The sequence below is a fragment of the Symphalangus syndactylus genome, chromosome X (assembly GCF_028878055.3).
Source record: "Symphalangus syndactylus isolate Jambi chromosome X, NHGRI_mSymSyn1-v2.1_pri, whole genome shotgun sequence".
Classification (NCBI taxonomy): domain Eukaryota; kingdom Metazoa; phylum Chordata; class Mammalia; order Primates; family Hylobatidae; genus Symphalangus; species Symphalangus syndactylus.
The window spans coordinates 114,924,365-114,945,954 of NC_072447.2; the positions used below are offsets into that span (position 1 = coordinate 114,924,365).

Sequence of the window (21,590 nt, forward strand, 5' to 3'; positions counted from 1 at the left end):
ACTCTCTTCTAAAAAAGACATGGCAGACACTTTCATGATATCCATAAACACATCAGAGGCAGCAATATACTCTGGCTTTTAAACTGTGAAATCCCAGGTCACGAGTAAACTAAGTCATAAGGTGTTAAGTCACTTGTTGGCAAATATCTCTCATAAAACACTCAAAGTTAGTTAGAAATTCTAAAATGACAAAAGAATCAGATTAGGAGTCAGTTGCAGGCAACAACCAGCTGTATATAAGCCTTCCAAATAGATATATATATATATGTGTGTGTATGTGTATATATATATATGTATATGTATGTGTATATATATATGTGTATGTATATATGTATATGTATATATGTGTATATATATGTATATGTATATATATGTGTATATATATATGTGTGTGTATGTATATATATGTATACATATGGCATTGGTCAGTCCTTTGTGTATGTGTGTGTGTATATATATACATATACAGATATATGTGTGTATATGTGTACATATACATATGTGTGTGTATATGTATACATATACATATGTGTGTGTATATATACATATACATATTTACATTTACATATATACATTTTACATATTTACATATATATTTATATTTACATATTTACATATATATGTGTGTATACACATATGTATGTATACACATACATATATATACACACACACACAGTTGAGCCTCTGATCCATGGGTGTAAAATCCATGGATTCAACCAACCACAAATCAAGTATTTTTTAAAATGATGGTTTCATTGTATTAAACATGCACAGACTTTTTCTTGTAGTTATTCCCAAAACAATACAGTATGACAACTACAGTCATGTACTGCATAACAATGCTTTGGTTAATGATGGACTGAATATACAGTGGTGGTCCCATAAGATTATAATGGAGCTGAAAAATTTCTATCACCTAGTGATGTCATAATGTCCTAATTCAATGCATTACTTACATGTTTGTAGTGATAATGGTATAAACAAACCTACTCCTCAAGAAGAGCCTCAGGCAGGTCCTTCAGGAAGTATTTGCAAGCAAGGTATTGTTATCCTAGGAGGTGACAGCTCCATGCAAGTTATTGCCCCTAAAGTCCTTCCAGTTGGACAAGATATGGAGAGGGGACAACAGTGGTATTGATGAGCCTGACGCTCTCTAGGCCTAGGCTAATGTGTCTGTTTGTTTCTTAGTTTTTGGGGAGGTTTTGTTTTGTTTTGTTTTGAGACAGAGTCTCACTTTGTTACCCAGGCTGGAGTGCAGTTGTGCCATCTCGGCTCACTGCAACCTCCAACCCCAGGTTCAAGCAATTCTCATGTCCCAGCCTCCCGAGTAGCTGAGATTGCAGGTGCCTGCCACCACACTCAGCTAATTTTTGTATTTGTAGTAGAGACGAGGTTTCGCCATGTGGCCCAGGCTGGTCTTGAACTCCTGACCTCAGGTGATCCGCCTGCCTCGGCTCCCAAAGTGCTGGGATTACAGGCGTGAGCCACCATGCCCAGCCTGTTTGTGTCTTAGTTTTTAACGAAAAAGTTTAAAATGAAAAAAGGAAAACATTTTTAAGATAGAAAATGTTTATAGGATAAGGATATTTAAAAAATATTTTTGTACAGTTGTACAATGTGTTTTAAACTGTTACAAAGGAGTCAAAAAATTGAAAAAATAAGTTTATAAATTTAAAAATTACAGCAAGCTAAAGTTAATTTATTATCGAAGAAAGAAAATTTTTAAATAAATTTAGTGTAGCCTAAGTGTACAGTATTTATAAAGCCTATGGCAGTGTATAGTAATGTGCTAGGCTTTCACATTCACTCACTAGTCACTCAGCAACCCTGAGCAACTTCTATGCTGCAAGCTCCATTCATAGTGAGTGCCCTACACAGGTGTACCATTTTTTATCTTTTATACCATATTTTTACTGTACTTTTTCTATTTTTAGATACACAAAGACTTAAACACACCGCCCTAGTCACCTACAGCATTCAATACATTCACATGCTGTACAGATTTATAGCCTAGGAGCAATAGGCTATACCATATAGCCCAGGTGTGTAGTAGGCTATTCAATCTAGGTTTGTGTAAGTGCATTCTATGATGTTCACAAAACAGCGAAATTGCCTAATGATGCATTTCTCAGAATGTATTCCCCATCATTAAGCAATGCATGGCTGTATTTACATGGCATTTACATTGTATTAGGTATCATAAACAATCCAGAGATGATTTAAAGTATAGGGGAAGCTGTGCATAGGTTTTATATGAGGAACTTGAGCATCCATAGATGTTGGTATCTAAAGGGGTTCCTGGAACCAATCCCTCATAAATAGCGAGGAATGACTAGTGTGTGTGTGTGTGTGTGTGTGCGTGTGTGTGTGTGTGTACTAGACACTGGGCAATATACAATACTGTATGAAACCCCTCTACCTCTCTGAGTGGGTACTTGCCCTTTGTTCCCCATTTCCAAACAGGTAGAGAATGATTGACCTCAAGAGGACCCATTTCCTCTGTACAGGCAGAGGTGGATCAGTTAAACCAGTAGCTTATACACAGTATGCTTCACTCCTTGAAGAGCCCTTGTCTGCCTTTTCTAGGAGCACTCCCATAACAGAGACTGGGAACAGTGAGATGTGGTATTGTGCAGTGGTCAAGAGTGTGAACTCTGGATTCATACTCCCTGGATTCAAATACTAGCTGTGTGACACTGGGCAAGTTCTTCTTATCTCCACAAGCTTCAGCTTCTTCTCAATTGGAGATCAAAATAGAACTTATTATAAACAGTCTAAAATAAACTTCAGGGGTTTATTTGTGAATTGCACACGCTAATAGTATCATTCAGTAAAAGTTATCTATTAATACTTTCCAGGGATATAACATTTATACAGATATCAAGATATCAATGAATAGCCCTCTTATAGTTCAGTTGCATTGTATGTTAAGTCGACTTTTAGGGCTGGGCTGGAGCCCTCTCACCATGTATAATATGATTTCCATGGTAAAATGTGTTTTGCATCTCAAATATTTAGCCTACAAAGAAATGTTTGTATTGCACCCTATCCTCTTTGTAAAGTGAGTCTTTATATTGGTGCTGGGGCCCCTCATGGTTGCTAACACGTTTCCATGTAAGTCCTCTGGTTTGTTTTCTAATTTCTTTTTTTGTTTTTTCTTGAGATGGAGTCTCGCTCTGTTGCCCAGGCTGGAGTGCAGTGGTGCAGTCTCGGCTCACTGCAAGCTCCGCCTCCCGGGTTCACGCCATTCTCCTGCCTCAGCCTCTCCGAGTAGCTGGGACTACAGGCGCCCGCCACCACGCCCGGCTAATTTTTTGTATTTTTAGTAGAGACGGGGTTTCACTGTGGTCTCGATCTCCTGACCTCGTGATCCGCCCGCCTCGGCCTCCCAAAGTGCTGGGATTACAAGCGTGAGCCACCGCGCCCGGCCTGTTTTCTAATTTCTTAACTTAAACTTTATAAACTGTTGTAATGAACTGAAGTCACAAACTAAAGCTTTAATTAAGTGGTTAGTCCTGTTGCAAAACTGCCTTAATAACAATTTATTGAGTACATATGGATTGTGTGGGGACTTCTTTGGAGAAATGTGGTAACTTCTATGATGACTGCTTTGATCTTTTTTAACCGAGGAAATTGTTAATATAGTCAATTGAATTATCCCTTAAACTTGGTAACCTAGTTTTCTCTTAGTACTTAGGTAAATTCAGTTTCACATCAGTGTCAGTGAAAACTTTGATGTTTGTGTGTTGTTACCAAGATATTTAGAGTTATTATGAAGAATTCGAGAACATCAGAAACTTCTAGGTAATGCTTATATCACAAGGAAGAAAGCCACCATTTTTCTGGCCAAAGGTTGTATTTCTAACATTATAAATAAGGTCCATAGATTATGGGGCCTATATTGCCTCAACTCAGAAAGAAAGCAGATCTTGTTAAATGATCTAATAGATTAATCAAGAGTACCTTTTCTGTTCAAGAACAGCCAGAGAAAATAAGTTTCTGAACTATGTTTCAAGTTCCAGAGAACACTTTTTTCCTTCCTTTTCTCTATGGGTCTTTCTGCATTGGCCATGTTTTAGTCATCTTTTTCCATCACCATCCCTTTGGTGATGACATCCCCTTACATACACTATTCATACAGCTCTCTTCCTTCTCCCACACTGAACAGTGAGGTCATCAGAAGTTATTACATGCCAGGCCTGTTCAGCTCAGAAAAGGTGCTATTTTTCATTTTCTGCATATCTTCCTAGATTTTAATAGGTCACTTTTAGGTTCTGAGCTTTAATACTTATATATATAAGTCTGTTACAGTCTCAGCTCAGTAAAATTTAAACATTTTAGCTATTTTGTCCAGCAACAAAAACATTTATTGAGCACCTATTTTGAGCAGATTGTCACAAAATCCACAGCTGGTTATAACACAGCTCCTACCTTCCATGGGCTCACAATCTAGGAAGGAAGACAGACCTGTAAACAAATAACACGTGTTCATCCATAATACAGTGTAAAAATAGACATATAAACCAAGAACTATCAGAGTTCAAAGAAGAAATGGCTAATTCCATCTGCAGGGTGACCATATAACTATCCCGGTTTGCTTGAGATTGAGGGACACAAAACCTTCAATACTAAAACCCAGGATAGTCCCCAGAAAACCAGAGTGGTTGGTCACCATGTTTACCTACCTAGGAGAGATGGAGAAAACTTCAAAGAGGAGATGACATTTTAACCAGTGCTTGAAAAGCAAGTTTACCAGGCACTTAAGGCAAATGAGGATAGCATTTTAGGCAGCAATGAAAGGCATTTCCTATTCAGGGAATGATGAACAAATTGGTGTGAGTAGTATGTGAGCTTCAGCCAGTGTGTATGTGTGTGGTGGGGTGGGAGAGGAGTTGGGAGAAGGGCCCTAGGGTGAGAAGAGAACAGATGGAAACTGGAACTGGAAAGGTGGGCAGGGGGCAAATCATACAGGACTGCCTAAGGAATCTTTATTATGTCCTGTGAATCGGTGGTTTTCAAACAACTATAATGATCCTCTGGTTCCAGTGAAGCCTTGCTTGGAAGCACAAATAAATGGAGAAAAATGCACAAATTTTCTGATTGAAAAAGGTATGTGGGCTGGACGTGGTGGCTCACGACCTGCCCTTTGGGATGCCGAGGCAGGTGGATCATGAGGTCAGGAGATCGAGACCATCCTGGCCAACATGGTGAAACCCTGTCTCTACTAAAAATACAAAAATTAGCTGGGCATGGTGGTTAGCGCCTGTAATCCCACCTACTCGGGAGGCTGAGGCAGGAGAATCGCTTGAACCCAGGAGGTGGAGATTGCAGTGAGCCATGATCGCACCACTACACTCCAGTCTGGCAACAGAGCAAGACTTCGTCTCAAAAAAAAAGAAAAAGAAAAAGGAAAAGAAAATGTATGTGTTGGGGAGAGTCTTAGAATCTCTCCTCCTCTCTCTCCCTCTTCTTTTCCCTCTTAACTGCTCTTAAGAGGAATTTTGGGGAGCACAGTTTGAAAACCACCTCTGTGGACCATGGGGAATGACAAAAAATTTTAAAGCAAGAAGTGAATGACATGATGAGACCTGTGATGAGATGAGATTGTTAAGGAGGATGGACTGAAGAATAAAAAGGCTTGAATAATAGAAAAACAGTTAGGAGGTTATCGTAACTTTGGAACCATCTGAAAGAAGCCCGACTTTAAGCAAAGACAACAGGGATAGAGAGAAGTGGATGGGTATGAAAGACATTTCTAAAGGTTGCATTAATAGAACCTGGTGGACTATTTATAATAAGGGTGTGGAGCGGGGAAGATTGCTGGGTGAGGAAGAAGGGGGAAAAGATGATTATATGGTTTCTTACTTAACATTAGAAGCAACCAACTAGTATATGGGAAATCTCTAGTCTAATTTCTAATAGCCACTTTATTTTCTTTGAGTTTTCATTAGCTCAGATAAAACCAACATGTTATCATTCACGCCCAGAACTATTGTCCTTGATCTTTCTTCATCTAATACTTGACTTTGCTAGTAAAACCCTTTTTGTTGTCATTGTTTTATTGGCTACAACTGTATTTGTCTCTCATTAGCAGGGTAGTGGGTAGCAATTTTCTTTTTTTTACTAAGAGAGTCCCCAGCTTGCTCACAGGATGTGTTCCAAAAGTACATTTTTAAGTTAATTATTTGGACCTCAGAGTGCATTTTCCCATAGAAGTGGCATTATACATAGAGATTAGGTTCCCAGGCCAGTCCACAAAAGCCAGTTTAGCCCATATATAACTGAAAGTGTGGATTTTTGCAATGGAAATTAGTTGGAAATAATACTGTTGCAATTAAAATGAAAACAATAGTTGCAAAAGAAATAGTCTGGGTTTTTGTTTCCCTCAAAGGGTAGGGCTTGATGAAAAGCAGGTTTAATCCTAGGAAGACAAAGAGAAATAGATGGGGATTTTTGTGTAAATTGGACACTGCAGCTTTTAAACTGTATTTTCTAAATAATGTTTTGGAGGTTTTAAAATAATAAAAGCAACTGTGTCCATTGTAGAAAATTTGAAAAATTAAAAAATGTATTTCAGAAATTAAGTCGCCAACAATCCTACCATCCAGAGAGAACCAGTGTTCACAAAAATTAGTGTGTTTCAGCCTTTTTCTTACTGCATGCATTTTTTAATCAGTTCACCAATAGTAATTATGGTGCATCGACATGATGAACTATTATGCAGCTCTTAAAATGATATTTATGAAGAATTTTTAAAACATCCAAAAATATTTATGACATAGTGTTGAGCAAAAGGCAACCTTGCATTTGATACCTTGTTTAGGGATGAGGGAGTATAAGCAGATCGACACTAATCAACCAGGGCAGGAGTCTGCTGTTAGGCCACCAGTCAAAACCTCCTACTATCAGACCTACCCCCTAACAAAAACTACAGCCAGACCTTTTTGTTGAAGTTCTGAGGAGGACATAAGGGTTCTTTGAAGTACTGTAGAGGTTCGTAGCACTGGCTCTTCATTACTTCAGATTTTCCTTCAAATTACAGGGCTTCCTTCTCCCTTGATGTACTATTTCACTGGCACTACTCAGGCTTAACAACTATGATTAAGGTCATTTTTTTGGATTTATAAATGGAATGGAAAAAGGGCCAAATATTTCCTTAGGTAATTATGCACAGATTGAAGAGAGATGAGAAGGACTCGGGTAGAGAAGATGTGTATGTACTTTAAAGGAAGAAAATTATGTGGAATAGAATATATTAAGCTAAGAATGGTGGAAGTAAAGTGAGAAAATGAGACAGTATAGCATGAATACAGATCTACAGAGAGCGGAAACGAGTCTTGGAAAGGAAGAAAGAGGTGTGCTTGTTTAGGTCTGGGCTTGGCTAGAGAGCAGGAAGAAAAGCAAGAACAGTGACTTTGGGGAAGTTGTAGCCAGCTGAAATAAAAGTTTTAGGAGGAGGCAGCGAATGCAATTTGTAGCAACCGATTTTCTTTTAATAAAGGAGTAAAGATGTTTGGGAGGACAGGTGCTTCAAGCACTAATCATCCAAGAGCAAAAGCAGTTTGAACTTAATTGACTATATCTGCTATGATTGTGCACTATTCGATTTTAGCCCAATCAGTGATTTTCTAAAAGCATCTCATCTCCTTTTAGTTAAAACTGGATTTGTCACTGACTTGTATTTTGGTATTGGAGTCCTAATAGCTGCCACCTGCATTTCCTGTTCATCAATGAAGGTATTGAACATTACAAAGGAATGAGAGTTGGGGGAAAGGAAGATGTTCATTTCGTAGGGGTGAGGGATGTATTTATATGTGGGTTTTTAAGTGTACAGTACTAGGAGGAAAAGCCAAACGTTTCCGTGCACTCTAGAGAAGCATATGGCATTGTAATTCTCACACATGGCTATGCAAGACAATCTCCTCTGGAATTCTGTGGCTCTTACGTTTGGTGTACATACGATGCAGAGATTCTGAGTTATTATGTGTGAAGTGGGCTCCAGGTTCTCAGCCAGGGATTCTCATTGTTGGTTGTAAATTGGAATCACCTGGAGAGCTTAAAAATATTGGCGCCTAGGTTCTCTTCCCAGAGGTTTTTACTTAATTTTTCTGGGGGTGAGAACTGAGCATGGGGATTTTCTAACTCTCCCCAAGTGATTCTAATGTTCAGACAAGTCTGGGACCCTCTAGTTTAGCCCATTGCTTAATAACTTGGTTGGATTAAACCAGTTGTTCTTAAAGTGTTCTCCTGGAACCAGCAGCTTCAACATCAACAGGACACTTATTAGAACGCAAATTCTTGGGCCCCTGCCCATATTTAGTGAAACTCTTGGGGTGGCTCAGAAACCTGTGTTTTAACAAACCCTCTGGATGATTCTGATGCATGCTATAAAGTTGACAGCCATTAGATTAAACGGTTGTTCCTGACCCTTTCTAAAGTACATCTGTGGGAGTTGCTAAAAAGAAGAGATGTCTTCAAGAGCTGATGAAAATTGGCCTGCAAAAGGACTTTTATAGAAATACCTATAATAATAATAATAGAAGCTAGAGTAGAGAAAGGAGAAAGGGGATGATAATTTGCTGCAAAACCCGGGCAAGTTGAGGAGGGAACATGTCTTCATAAGAGTTAGGGGGTTTGTTGCATGGGCTGGTGAAACCCTGGCAGTACCTGTAGGCAAACTCCTACTTATTCTTCAATACGCTTTTAAAATGTCAGCCTCCTCTGTGAAGCTTTCTCTGAGCTCTGGTGTAAACTACTTCATCCTTGTGTTTACTTAGTGATTTCTAGTTTCCTCGATTAGCTCTTGGCCTACTGTACTGTAGCTCTCTATATATGTCTGTCTCCCTCACTAAACTACATGATCCTTCAAAGCAAGATCACTATCTTATTCATCCTTAGCTCTCCAGTGTCTAATAAACTATCTGGTACATACTAAATGCTCTTGAATTGTTTGCTTAGAGGGGGGATCAGTAATGGCCAGGTTTCTTGTATCAAGAACCTTCAGCTGGGCGAAGTGGCTCACACCTGTAATCCCAGCACTTTGGGAGACAGAGGTGGGTGGATCATTTAAGTTCGGGAGTTCAAGACCAGCCTGGCCAACATGCTGAAACTCCATCTCTACTAACATGGTGACGCGTGCCTGTAATCGCAGCTACTCTGGAGGCTGAGGCAGGAGAATCACTTGAACCCAGGAGGCGGAGGTTACAGTGAACCGAGATCGTGCCCTGCACTCCAGCCTGGGCAACAGAGCAAGACTCTGTCTCAAAAAAAAAAAAACCTTCAAAAGATGGGTTTACCTTTGTGAATTAATCGTAGTCCTGGGTTCAACTCTCACTGGAAGACTAGAGACATTGATTCTCTCAGGACATCATGACTTGATGTCTCTTAGTGGTGGCCTTATACCACAAAGTGCTCAGAGAAATATACAATTATTAGCAACTTATTATTTTACCTTGATAATTGTCAGGTGCCAAGACTACTATTGTCATTTTTTCTCATATTTCCTCTCATATTTCCCACGAAGGTGCACCTTCATGGGAAATCTAATTAAAATCAATAGGGATACGGCTGCCACAGGGCAAAAGTATTTGAGTTCTTGGGCCCCACAGCTTGCCTCTCTCATCCAGGCACTGGCATCTTCTGGTTCAATGTACTTCCCTAATTCTATAATGTACTCTCTTCATTCCACATCTGTTCACAAACATTCTTCAAACAAGATAAGCACTTAGTAAATTATAATTACCTTTCCATTGCACTTTCCCAAGGTTATACTCAGGTCAAAATGAGTGGATGTATGTGTATTCCCCAAGTCTTTAGAGAAACAAATTTACAGGCAATCCTTTGGTTTAATTTTCTAGGTACTTAATCACATATTCACTTTATGTGGGTTTTTACTGGCTTAACTCTCAGAGGACATATAACCTTATTTTTAAGTTTTTGGAGGTAGGACGACACTTCACTGTCACTTCAGTTACTGCCAATATTAATCATTTCTAAATGTTATAGAAACTTTGAAATATATGTGTCATTCTCTAAAGTGGAATTATTGAGACCCAGAATGTAAACCAGAAGAAACTGAATTTTTGCCTTCTGTGCCAACCCACGATTTTAATATGTATGTGCTGAATGGATTTTTCTATTTGTTTCTACAGGCATTGTATCTGATAGCCACTAATGGAACCCCAGAGCTCCAGAATCCTGAGAGACTGTCGGCTGTATTCCGTGACTTTTTAAATCGCTGTCTTGAGATGGATGTGGATAGGCGAGGATCTGCCAAGGAGCTTTTGCAGGTGAAAATAAAATAGGACAATTACAAATTATACTCAGCTTTTCCATCTCAATGTGTGACAGAGAGCTCTGTCAAGAGATGTCTAGAGTTAGGCTATTACCATTTTATTTTAGACCACAGGCACATAACTATAGGCACGCATCTAATACATGATTGATTGACATGTTGCCTTTCTTCTGAGAAGTTGGCAGTGTAATCTGTAAATCTCTTTTGTTCTTCCTGGAGTCTTATTTTGCAAGGAAAAAAAAAAAGCAATGTGACCCTCTGGTGTTGGTGTTTTGTTCTAAACTTTGCTTGTGCCCCTGGATGTTGTATGCAGGTGCTCTTGGCCGGAGGTAATTCTCTACATAACTATGCAATTATTTCCATGGCATTTGCTACTGTAATGCTTTACTGGTCAAAGCCCCTTTGCTTGTGATGCCAATTGGCAGGCACCTGCTTGCCTGGGTGAGTACCATCCAGTGGTGAGTGCCTCTGTAACCATTTGTCCTTTTCATGGCTCTCAGGGATTAGTATATATGATGAGAAATAATACTATGTACCAAATTCTTTCAATAAAGTATTTCATTTTTATAACAACTCTATAGGGTAGGCATTATTATCCCATTTTATAGATGTAAAAGTTGAGACTCACAGCTCTCGAGTGACAGAGCTGGGATATGAGCCCTGAATTGTCTGACTTTCCACCACACATCACACACAAACCAATTTAGATAAAAATATGTCTTTATTTGATAAAGCAGTACGTGCCCAGGATTATACACATAGCTTCACTGCTGGGGAGTGTTTCTCAGGGACATGTATGAAGACATTTAACATCTAAGAATAATGACTGCTATTTTTCTTTGTGATTTTGAACACATAAGCCAATTAAACAGAAGGTGCAACACTTGGTTATACAGCGCATTAACCACAGATTGTCTGTTCTAGCCTACCCCCTGAAAGAAAAACCTGTTCCTGTTGCTTCTGAACTCCTTCCAGAGACAGAGCCGCACCCAGGCAAAAACTATCCCACCCTAACTCAGATCACACCTGGAATAAACCTATTTGGAGAAACTGAAGAGACTACATCTTTTCTTTTCTGCTACCTGCAAGCATTTCACAGGTTATCATAGGGCCCTAAAATGTCGAATCTGGAATGGCCCTTTTCTAATCCTCTAATTAATTCAGCCTCAAATTACAAATGAAAAGTCAACTTTTGAGTACATCACTTTTATATCTTGTCACCCCTCCTACCACTCCACACACACATTCCTCTTATATCTTCTTGTAAGGATAATTGAAGGTGTAGGTTATCTTCAATTGGCTATCCAGATAAATGTGGCTATCCAGCTAAATAGATCATTAAATCAATTATCTAGTTAATTCATTCCCCAACAATACTTTTATATGAACCAGTCAGATAACTAATACAAAATTGTATTTTGAGTCTAAATTGAATAGATTATTGCGTCTTTTCATTTTATACATGTAAGCAATAGCCTGTATTTCTCTTTGAGTCCATGCAACTCCATTCTCTGTCTCTAACCTTTTTATTGCCATTTTCAAGATTAGAAAGGGGAGAGATACATGACATTCACCCCACTGGAAGGCTGGAGAAAAGACACAAGTCTTGAATATTTGTGTGTCTTTCTGTATGACCTAAGACAGTTCTCTGTCCATCAATTGATATTTATTGAGCAACTTCCATTTGTAAAGCATAAGTGCAGTAGGTGATACAAACCTATTAAAAGGCATGATTCCTCCATTTAAGAAGTTCACAACCTTCTTAGGTACATGAAAATATAATGCAAAGCTGTTTAGAGACTCATTCAACCCAAAGAGCTGTTCAAATAGTAAATGACATGGTTGATTAGAGAAATACTTCTGTAAGCTAGGGGTGATCAGAAAATGTCTGCAAACAGGAAAGAGGTCTTCTGGGCCTTAAAGAAGTGATCAGTTTTAGATAAGTTGAAGAAAATAAGGGAAGGGATTTCAAATGGAAGGAAGTGTTAGGGTATAACCAAAGACATATGGGCAAGGTCTGCAGGAACAGAACCTAGAAAGTGTAGCTGAAATAAAGAGTTCAAGTAAAGAAGCTGCAGGAGGTAATCTGGTGGTGGGCCTTGAACACCAGGCTTAAGAGTTGGGGCTGTAGGCAGTGGGGAAACACTGAAGATGTCTGAGGGACAAGCATGATGACAACTTTGTTTATGAAGATTAATCTGGTAGTATGTGGTAAGAATTAGCAACAGGAAAAAATGGAGACAGGGAGACCAAGGGGGAGTTATTATAATTTGGGATTAAGATGATTAGGACTGAATTAGAAAAAGCAAGAGATGGCCAGACGTGATTGCTCATGCCTGTAATCCCAACACTTTGGGAGGCCAAGGCAGGTGGATCACCTGAGGTCAGGAGTTTGAGACCAGCCTGGCCAACATGGTGAAATGCTGTCTCTACTAAAAATACAAAAATTAGCCAGGCATGGTGGCATGTGCCTGTGATCCCAGCTACTCAGGAGACTGAAGCAGGAGAATCACTTGAACCTGGGAGGCGGAGGTTGCAGTGAGCTGAGATTGTGCCACTGCACTCCAGCCTGGGCAACAGAGCAAGACTCCATCTCAAAATAATAATAATAATAATAATAAGCAAGAGATAAATGTAAGAGACGTTGAGAAGAGAGGACCTGGTAGCTTATTGCATTTAGAACATAAAGAAGAGGAAGACAAAAGTGACTTCAGGCTATCAAGTCAATGATCGCATTCAGCAAGAGGACAAGTGATGGAAGACAATATTATAGCTAACATTTCTTGACCCTATGTAACTTACAAGGGATTGCCACTTACCTCATTTAACCATTTTAATAAACAGAGATGAGGATTTAACCTAAGTGCTCTGACTCCAAAGCCCCTGTAGCTTACATTACACAAGATTGCCCTGCTTGTGAGACTGTAACATAACTTTTCAAATGTTGAATTTAAGGTGACAGAAGAAAATCCCATAGGAAATATCCAGCAGGAAAACTAGGACCAGAGTTCAGGAAAGAGATCAGGTCACACACTATGGATTTAGGAGTCATCTCCATAAAGCTGATGGTGGGTTGAAACCATGAAAGAGAATGAGATCTGCAAGAAATTAAATTAAAAAAAGAAGATGATGACAGCGAAGTTCTCATGAGTGGGAGGTAGGAGGAGGAAGTGAAACCAGGGAAGAAAATGGAGCTGGAATATTCAGTGCACATGCGCATGGAAGAGACCCAATATGGTAGAATGTCACAGGCTTCTGAGGCAAAAAAAAAAAAATAAATTAAAAAAAATTCAAAGAAGGAAGGGATATTCACTTTTATTAAGTACTGCAGAGGGGCCAAAAGAGAAATGGTAAAGGCACAGCTATTGGGTTTAGCAGTTAGTAAGCCATTGGTTTCAGGACAGAGTTCTTTAGTGGTTAACTAAATATACTTTTTCTAAGCATGACAGCTTCTCTAGATAAATTTATCAGTTTAGGAAAATCAGAGAGTCAGACTGTTGCAAACACAGTGAGATTTTACAAGATCCCTCAGAGTTTCTCACTCTGCCAGTCAGCTTCCAGAGGATTTCATGACATTGAAGTACAAAAACATCTGAAGGACAAAAGCTGGCACCGTTTTTAATTAAATGATATTTAATTGGGTGTTCAAAATATATCTTAATTAAAAAGGGCTGCTTGAAAATGTAAAGTAATATACTTGTTGGAGGAAAGAATTCCAATAATTCCTCTTTTTCCTTCCTTTTGCAGCATCCATTTTTAAAATTAGCCAAGCCTCTCTCCAGCCTGACTCCTCTGATTATCGCTGCAAAGGAAGCGATTAAGAACAGCAGCCGCTAAGACTGCAAGCCTTACACCTCACCATCTCCCTCATGAGTAAGACTGAAATAAAACTCTGCTGCAGGAAAGATGGAAGAAAAGACAGTCAAATGGGGTGGGGGTTCTTTACCTTTCAAATGAATAGAAACTTCTTATAAGCCTTTTTCCTACTCCCTCAGATTATGTAATTTATTTGTAAGCCTGAATCGCAGCCCAAACAGGGCAGCAATGTTGAAGTGACCATAAAGTGGTCACTTCCACCGTGAAGCGAAAGAGCCAGTAGTGAATCCCCTCATTTTGTGCATTCGCTTTGAAGAAAAAGGTTTCTCAAAGATGCACACTCCCTCTTCATAGTGTTGTGTTTGTTTTTAAGTTAGAGAGTAGTCCCTCTTGCATTCAAACCTCCTTCAAAACTCCTTACCCAATGTGATGTTTTTCACTTGCATTGTCATTAGATGTCCAGAAAAAAAAGATGTCAAAATGTTTTTCTAAAAAAAAAGAAAGCAAAAAAGCAAGGCAAAAAAAACAAACAAACAAAAAAACAAAACAAAAACAAACAAACAAACAAAAAATACCACAGCAAGTACTGTGTGAACATGTGGAAGTCCATGCCCTAATAGAGTTGCAATTTTTTATTCTTCTTCTATAGTGGTGGCTTGGTTTGTGTACCTATTTTTCTGCATTTGTATTGGAAAAGGTTTCTTTTAAGACATTTTCCAAAAGTGGAGAGGAATATGTGTGTTCAGGAAGGGCTTTTAAAAAACTGTATATCTAAATAAAGCTCAAACGGTGAAATCCTGTCACATTTTCACAATGATGCTTAAAAGACAGTTGAGTAAACCAGGTTGTTAATCTCCTTAATACCTGAAAGAGGACACACTGAAACTGTGACATCCTGCTATGTGAGTTCAGGTTCTGAACCTAGGAAATCCTCATAGGAGAAACCACATTTAAACAAAGATGGGACTTTCTCTGAGAGCCAAAACCAGATAAATGTAGAATACTGAAATCCTTGTTGGACATTAAGTAAACAAAGATAATGATACCTAAATTAATCCTCTCTTGTGCTTATGAAACATATGCACTGTAAAATAGGCATACCAGGAGGAAATAGATCTATTAACCATCATTTACTTATGATACAAATTATTTATTTTGACAATTTATAACGTTTAAAAAAGTTTTTTAAAGATCTAGAGAAAGGTGATATAGTAAACATTCAACTCTAAGAAATGGGAGGTCAGTGAAGGCTACATCCCAATCAATATTTGGCTCTAAGTACTTCTTCCCATTTTCCCTATGTATCACCTATTTCTGTTTCGGAATATGGTGTGTTCATACTTAGTTCTTTGGGCTTTTGAATATCAAAAGCATATTCATAAAGGTCTTGAAATTCTCTCCAGTGGAAAATAATTTTAACTTAACAATCATATCCCAAGAAATGTCAGTCCAACAGAATTCCTTATATGACTTGGGGAAAATAACAAAATTTGACTATTATTTCACCATATATCTATTTATTAAAAATTCAACAGTTGGCACTTCCTGAATCTTCTGAGAGTAGAAAAATATCTGCGGAGTGTCTGTGTAGAAAAGGATATGCCTCTCTTTTGAGTGTATTGACAATTCTGTAAATTATAGAAAGTTGTTTCTCTAAGCCTTTGAAAAACTAACAATTTGTGTTATAGAAGGCTTCTTAATTTGTGGTATAAAAGAATCTAAACAGAACCTATGTACATTCAGCAAGAAGGGGAAAGAGATCAGTTACATAGGCCTCTCTCCTTCTTTGCCAAGGTACATCCATCCATCTAACCATCCATGTATCCACATCTTAAAATGAAAGCACTTTCTTTAGAGTTTCAGCAAACTATATAGTGTATGTGTTTATGTTTAGGAGATGACCCCACTGGTGTATTTCCTATTTTCCCTATTGTTTTCTTTGACTGTAAAAGTTGGGAAAGGCTTGACCTCCTCCCCTTGAAAATGTCCACAGTGGGATAAAACAACAAATGTGAAAAGAAAGTGAAATGGTAATATTAATTTGAAGCAAACTATATTATACGTTGCAAAAAGGAATCTGGGCCTGTAATTTTTAATACCACACTGCTCTAATGAGAGAGAGAGGCCTTAATTTTGATTTCATTTAAAAATAAGTACTTTAAAAAATTTTTCACTCATAGTGCCGGGAAATTCAATGAAGTCCTGGGATGCAAATAAAAATCAGTACATTAGTGACTGTGTCCTGCCAGTGGAGAGAGCCCAAAACCTGGTTAGGAAGCCCTATTCATGAGTTAGCATCCCTTACATGTGGAGAAGGCCTTTTTTTTATTGTTATTTTGGAGACCTTGGAGCAGTGACCCTTTAGATCACTGTAGGCAGAGAAATGGCTTCTCTCTTATGCTTTCAGTTCAGCATATTAACAATGAGGAGCCAGGTACTTCTTTACTACCACTTTGTACCAAGATTTGATAATAATATATCCCAGGAGGCATCACTTTTATAAATTTGTATTTATGTAAATTTTCAAATGAGAACAGTTTCTAAAGCCCCTTCCCTGTATTGGAGAGTTATGTATATTTCTAATAAGTATTAGAAAGAAGCTGTTTCTCATGCCACAGTGATGCTGAAGGATTCACATTTGGTACAATCGAGTAACTTGAACTCCAGATTGTTAACAGTTTATTCTCTTTCCCTGGATTTTTTTAGCTCATCTTGACACGGGTGAGTCTATCCAAATCTTTGATGTTGCTAGTGTGCCCTGAGATAATGAGGGCACATCCTTCAATGTTGATTCCAAAATGTCCCGAGATAGGAATAGGGCAGTGGGAAAGTCAGGGAAGGGTGAGAAGCACAGTAGAGATTATTTATTTAAAAAAGGAAAGAACATTAATGTTGTTAGCAAGGATCCAGTGCGTTGTCATAATCCCATGAGGATTTTCAGATGACACAATCCCCTCAAATCAGTCACCATGTTGGGTAATGACTTCGTTCTTGCTGATCTTGTGTGTGTGTCATTGTAAATATTTGTGTGTCCGTGTTCCATTTTGGCTACTGGATGGCCAAGCCATGTAAGAAGATTTAACTCAAGTATTTATTCTTTATGTTATTCAGATTTCTTTCAGGCTTGTGAACTGCACCCCAATGTTTGAGTTTAACCACCTGATCCTTACATCTATCCCTCCCCGGTGAAGCACATTCCATTGCTAAAAGAAAAAGAAATATGAAATTGCTTCCTGTTGTCTGTATAACTGTTTTGATAGTTTGAGATGTTTGTCTATAAATGATATTTCTCAGCTCAAAGATCGTGTAAATAATTATATTCCTTTGCTCAATGGGTTGTTTATTTCTAATGAGGCTGCCAGTTCTGAGAGATTCTATAATATCACTTTTAAATAACATAAACAGGGATTACAATTATGTAAAAAGAAATGCATATGGACAAAGACTGGGAACACAGATAATTGAAATCAGTTGTGTTAGGGTGGTGGAATTGTGTGAATTATTTTTCTTTTTAAAATTTTATTTGATATTGTTATAATATTGCTTTATAATAAATAAACAGCAGAAAGGGAACTATAGACACATAGGAAAGATGCCAGAAGCAGATGCCTTCTGGCCAGAGCCCAGAGCATGCAGGGCACAGATATTTGCTAGTTACAATTATTCCGTAGGCTTTATGCTTGCCTGGGTGCTGAGGTTGGCACACACTCGGGTACGGCACACGCTTTCTTAGGAGACTATTATCTATAAGTTAAAGCTAGGGAGATGTCACTATTAGAACTCCAAACACACTCTTCTGCTTTAAAACAGGCTGTCTGCCCTCTGCTTTGGTATGGCATTCGGGTGTCTGTTTTGTGGTTGCTTTAGATTGGAGGGGTGACCATTTTATTAGCCCCCTTGATAACATCTGTTGCAGATATTGCCTTTCTGGAACGTTTTAACAGACTCTCAGGTTGAATTTTGGAGGAATAGAAGGATAAAATCCCCAGCTCCCACCATTTTCTTGTCCAACAGGATATTACTGTATATCATTCAGGTAGGATTCTTCTTTTAATAACCAATAGGGCAAGTCCCACTAATTTCAATAGAAGTTATGACTTGCAATTAAAAGCTGACTTTGAAATCATTAAACAAATGTGTAGGACTGTCTCTGCCTGTTGGCATTCAGTTATAGTTCTGTTAATTTTGGCTTGGGATTGTCTCCATGTGCTTTTTTCTGCCTATTTATAGGTTGTATGCAGTAGTTGTGATTTTTAAAGAGCAAGGGAGACCGTCTAACCAAAGGAGAAGAACTTCCTTCTAACTCACCAAAGAAATTTTAGGTGAGAACTTTAATAATGAGGTAGTCACCGCAGATGTGCTGCTTAGTTTCACTAAAAGCAGACCCTATACCTAGAGAAGTCACTGGCTTTTTATTGGTCATTCTCAATACAAAAATACTTAGGGGAGTCTTAACCCTGCCATCCCCGGTTGAATCTCTTGGTCTTTATCTAAGCTACTTGCAGTTAATATTCAGTTAAACAAAGGTATGGCCAGTAGTGCAAGTATCTCCCAGTCTCTGAGCTCTGAACAAGAGGACTGAAATTCAGCATTTGTAAACTGACAGTTTGATGGGCCTGGGATTTGAAGTGAACTCAGCACACAATTCTGAACATATATCTGCATGTGGACTGGGAAGGAAATAAATGGGAACTTGGAAATAATGGAATATTTCTCCTATGAAAGAATTTTTCATAGAAGATTTGTTTTTGATATAATCTTTCTGTTGGTTAGCTTTTAGTTTTTTCATTCCTTTTCTGATCCACACTCCTTTAGGTGACCAAATGAATATAACCCAACATGCATTGGGAATGTGTTTAATATTAAACAATGTCTAACTGAATCTGCAAATGCGGGAACTGAGATATCACCTCCATGTGCACACCTGTGTGTACGAGTATTCTATACAACTTGTAGCATTTACTGCCACTTAATTGGGTTGAACTTGCAAGATAAACTTTTAGAAACTGCTTAGGGCCATCGGAGTCTCCTTTAGAAGCTGCCATCAGGCAAATGCTATCCCATAATACCAGCAGTAAGGCAGGCACCATGTTCAACAGATTTAGTACGCAAGAGGAAATCAACAGCGATAGTAGAGAATGAGTCAGATGTAGTGGAATAAATACTAGCCTAGGAAGAAGGAGCCCTGGAGTCTAATATGAGCTTTATTACTAAATTGCTATGTGACCTTAGGCAAGTCACTTAACCTCTCCATGGCTGTTTCCTCATCTGTAAAATAAATGTATTGGACTAGATGATCATTAGGGTCTTTCCAAAAGTCTAACATTCTACGGCATTATAGGTTGCCTTGCAAATTCAGCCTGCTATAGTGATGGCAAATATCACATGTTTAAGCCTGAGTCTCTTATGTTGCAGTTAAATAAAAGAACTATGTAAGATGATTTTTAAAATTCAAGCAAATGGGCCAGGTGCGGTGGCTCATGCCTGTAATCCCAGCACTTTGGGAGGCCAAGGCAGGCGGATCACCTGAGGTCGGGAGTTCGAGACCAGCCTGACCAACATAGAGAAACCCCATCTCTACTAAAAATACAAAATTAGCTGGGTGTGGTGGCGGGCGCCTGTAATTCCAGCTACTCGGGAGGCTGAGGTGGGAGAATCACTTGAACCCGTGAGGCGGAGATTGTGGTGAGCTGAGATCATGCCATTGCACTCCAGCCTCGGCAACAAGAGAGAAACTTCGTCTCAAAAAAAAAAAAAATCAACTAAATGAAGTTCATAATAATAGGGGATGTTGATAAAACTTGTGGCAGCCTTCTAATTCATTTACAGTTGTTTCGTTTTGTTTTTGTTTTAATGTCCGTTTTCTGTTGACTGTTCCCAGTTTTCATTTTCCATACAATCTCTATGTAAAGTCTGGTTTTCATTAAGCTGTGGCCAGTATTTGCCACTACAACAGAAACACACTGTCACACTTGCTAGAATATAACTGTACTTGGGCTTCTCCTTTCCTGTGAAGTAGTGCTGGGCTTTCTAGAGTTTAATTCTCAAGTGGCACAAGATAGCAGAGCCCATGCATTTTAATGGCTGAGACTGCTAAGAGTGAACCTAAACACTTACAAGTTGCAGAGAGAAATGAAAAAGTAATTACATGCTATTAGCATTGAGAAGTGTTGACAAATTATTTTGTTGGGAACCAAAGATGGCATTTCTGATGACAACTCCCACAGTGATTGGCCAGTTGTATGATGAGTACACTGCTGGAAAGAGGGTAAACTGGGAGTTAGTTAGTGGATGGTCCCAATGCCCTGCCTACAGCAGAGTGCCAACCAGCCCTGAGTGCAAAATTCAAGTTCAATGTGTGTGCTTGTGTGTGGTGTGCTTTATGGACCCGCAAATACCATATTCATTATTGATGATAAGATCTTCACAGAATCCTGTAACTACTAATGCATTGAGTTTTTAATCTCAGTACATCTACATCAGCCAGGAGGAGCCAGATCACAGTGTAGTGACGTCTACTGGGATTATACTCATGACATCTATACAAAACAAATTGAGAAGGATCCACATTTTCATTGTTCATCAGAATTGTATCTCATTTGGCTGAGCATTACTTCTGTCAAAATGTGTTATCTGTAAACCATGTGTAGTGAAATTCTTCTGTAACTTTGGATTAAAGGTATTTATGGTCTTTTTGTTTGTTTGATTTTTAAGTAAGTTATTTCTTTTGTAGACCTGCTGATGGTATGGTTCCATCCTTCTGACCTCAGCATCCAATCTTTTTAAGGATTTTTGTTTTCAATATTGTTATTTTAAATTGTGGTTGAAGCAATAGAAAATTGAAATATGGATTGTGCATGACTGTGTCTTGAGTGTAAAAATATTGCAGTTTGAAACTTGGACCTAAAGTATTGCAAATAAAAATGACAAACATCAATGAGCTATTGCTTCTGTCTTCTGTCACCTTCCCATCCACCCCCCTTGGCATTGACCATTTTACCTACTTCACAGGTTAGAGGGTATCACCGTCTCGTCTCATAGGTCTGGAGTCAGGGAAATGCCCAGCCTTGTGAGCCATACAGGAAATGCTCTGCAAATTCTGCTACTAAATAACTCGGACCCAGAGTCTCCATCTGATGTTTACATGGAGTAGCTCAGAGAGGTGAATGTGTATACTCAGTGCAGGTCAGAAGCCTTGCAGATCACAAATGTAGATGAAGGGGAACTACCAAAAGAAATCACATGTAGTAAATAATTTGTTTTCGATCATCTTTCCGCTTGGAAAATTCTGAACATGCAAAACCATCTGCACAATGTTGTTTTGTCTTATATCTGATACCAAAGTCCAGAGGTCACAGGAGGCATTTCAACCAACATTACTGAAAACCTTCATTCATTAATTTGCTCACACATTTGAAAAGCATTTATTGAGCTCCTGCTACATGTCAGACACTGTAGATATTCAAAAAATCACCCGTAA

At 38.6% G+C, this 21,590-nt stretch overlaps 1 protein-coding gene across 13 annotated transcripts in view; it reads left to right on the forward strand.

Moving 5' to 3' along the window:
- Positions 1 to 21,047, forward strand: part of PAK3 (p21 (RAC1) activated kinase 3) — a 287,741-nt gene extending 266,694 nt beyond the window's left edge. For 11 of the 13 annotated variants that reach the window (XM_055267039.2, XM_055267040.2, XM_063634311.1 and 8 more), the window contains 2 exons: positions 10,152 to 10,289; positions 14,042 to 21,047. In XM_055267039.2, coding sequence (XP_055123014.1) covers positions 10,152 to 10,289; positions 14,042 to 14,131 — 228 coding nt within the window. In that variant the 3' untranslated portion in view covers positions 14,132 to 21,047. Of the gene's footprint in view, positions 1 to 10,151; positions 10,290 to 10,607; positions 10,736 to 14,041 lie in introns of all 13 variants that reach the window. The other 2 variants (XM_063634312.1, XM_063634317.1) reach the window with 1 other exon arrangement.
- Positions 21,048 to 21,590: the final 543 nt, after the last annotated feature.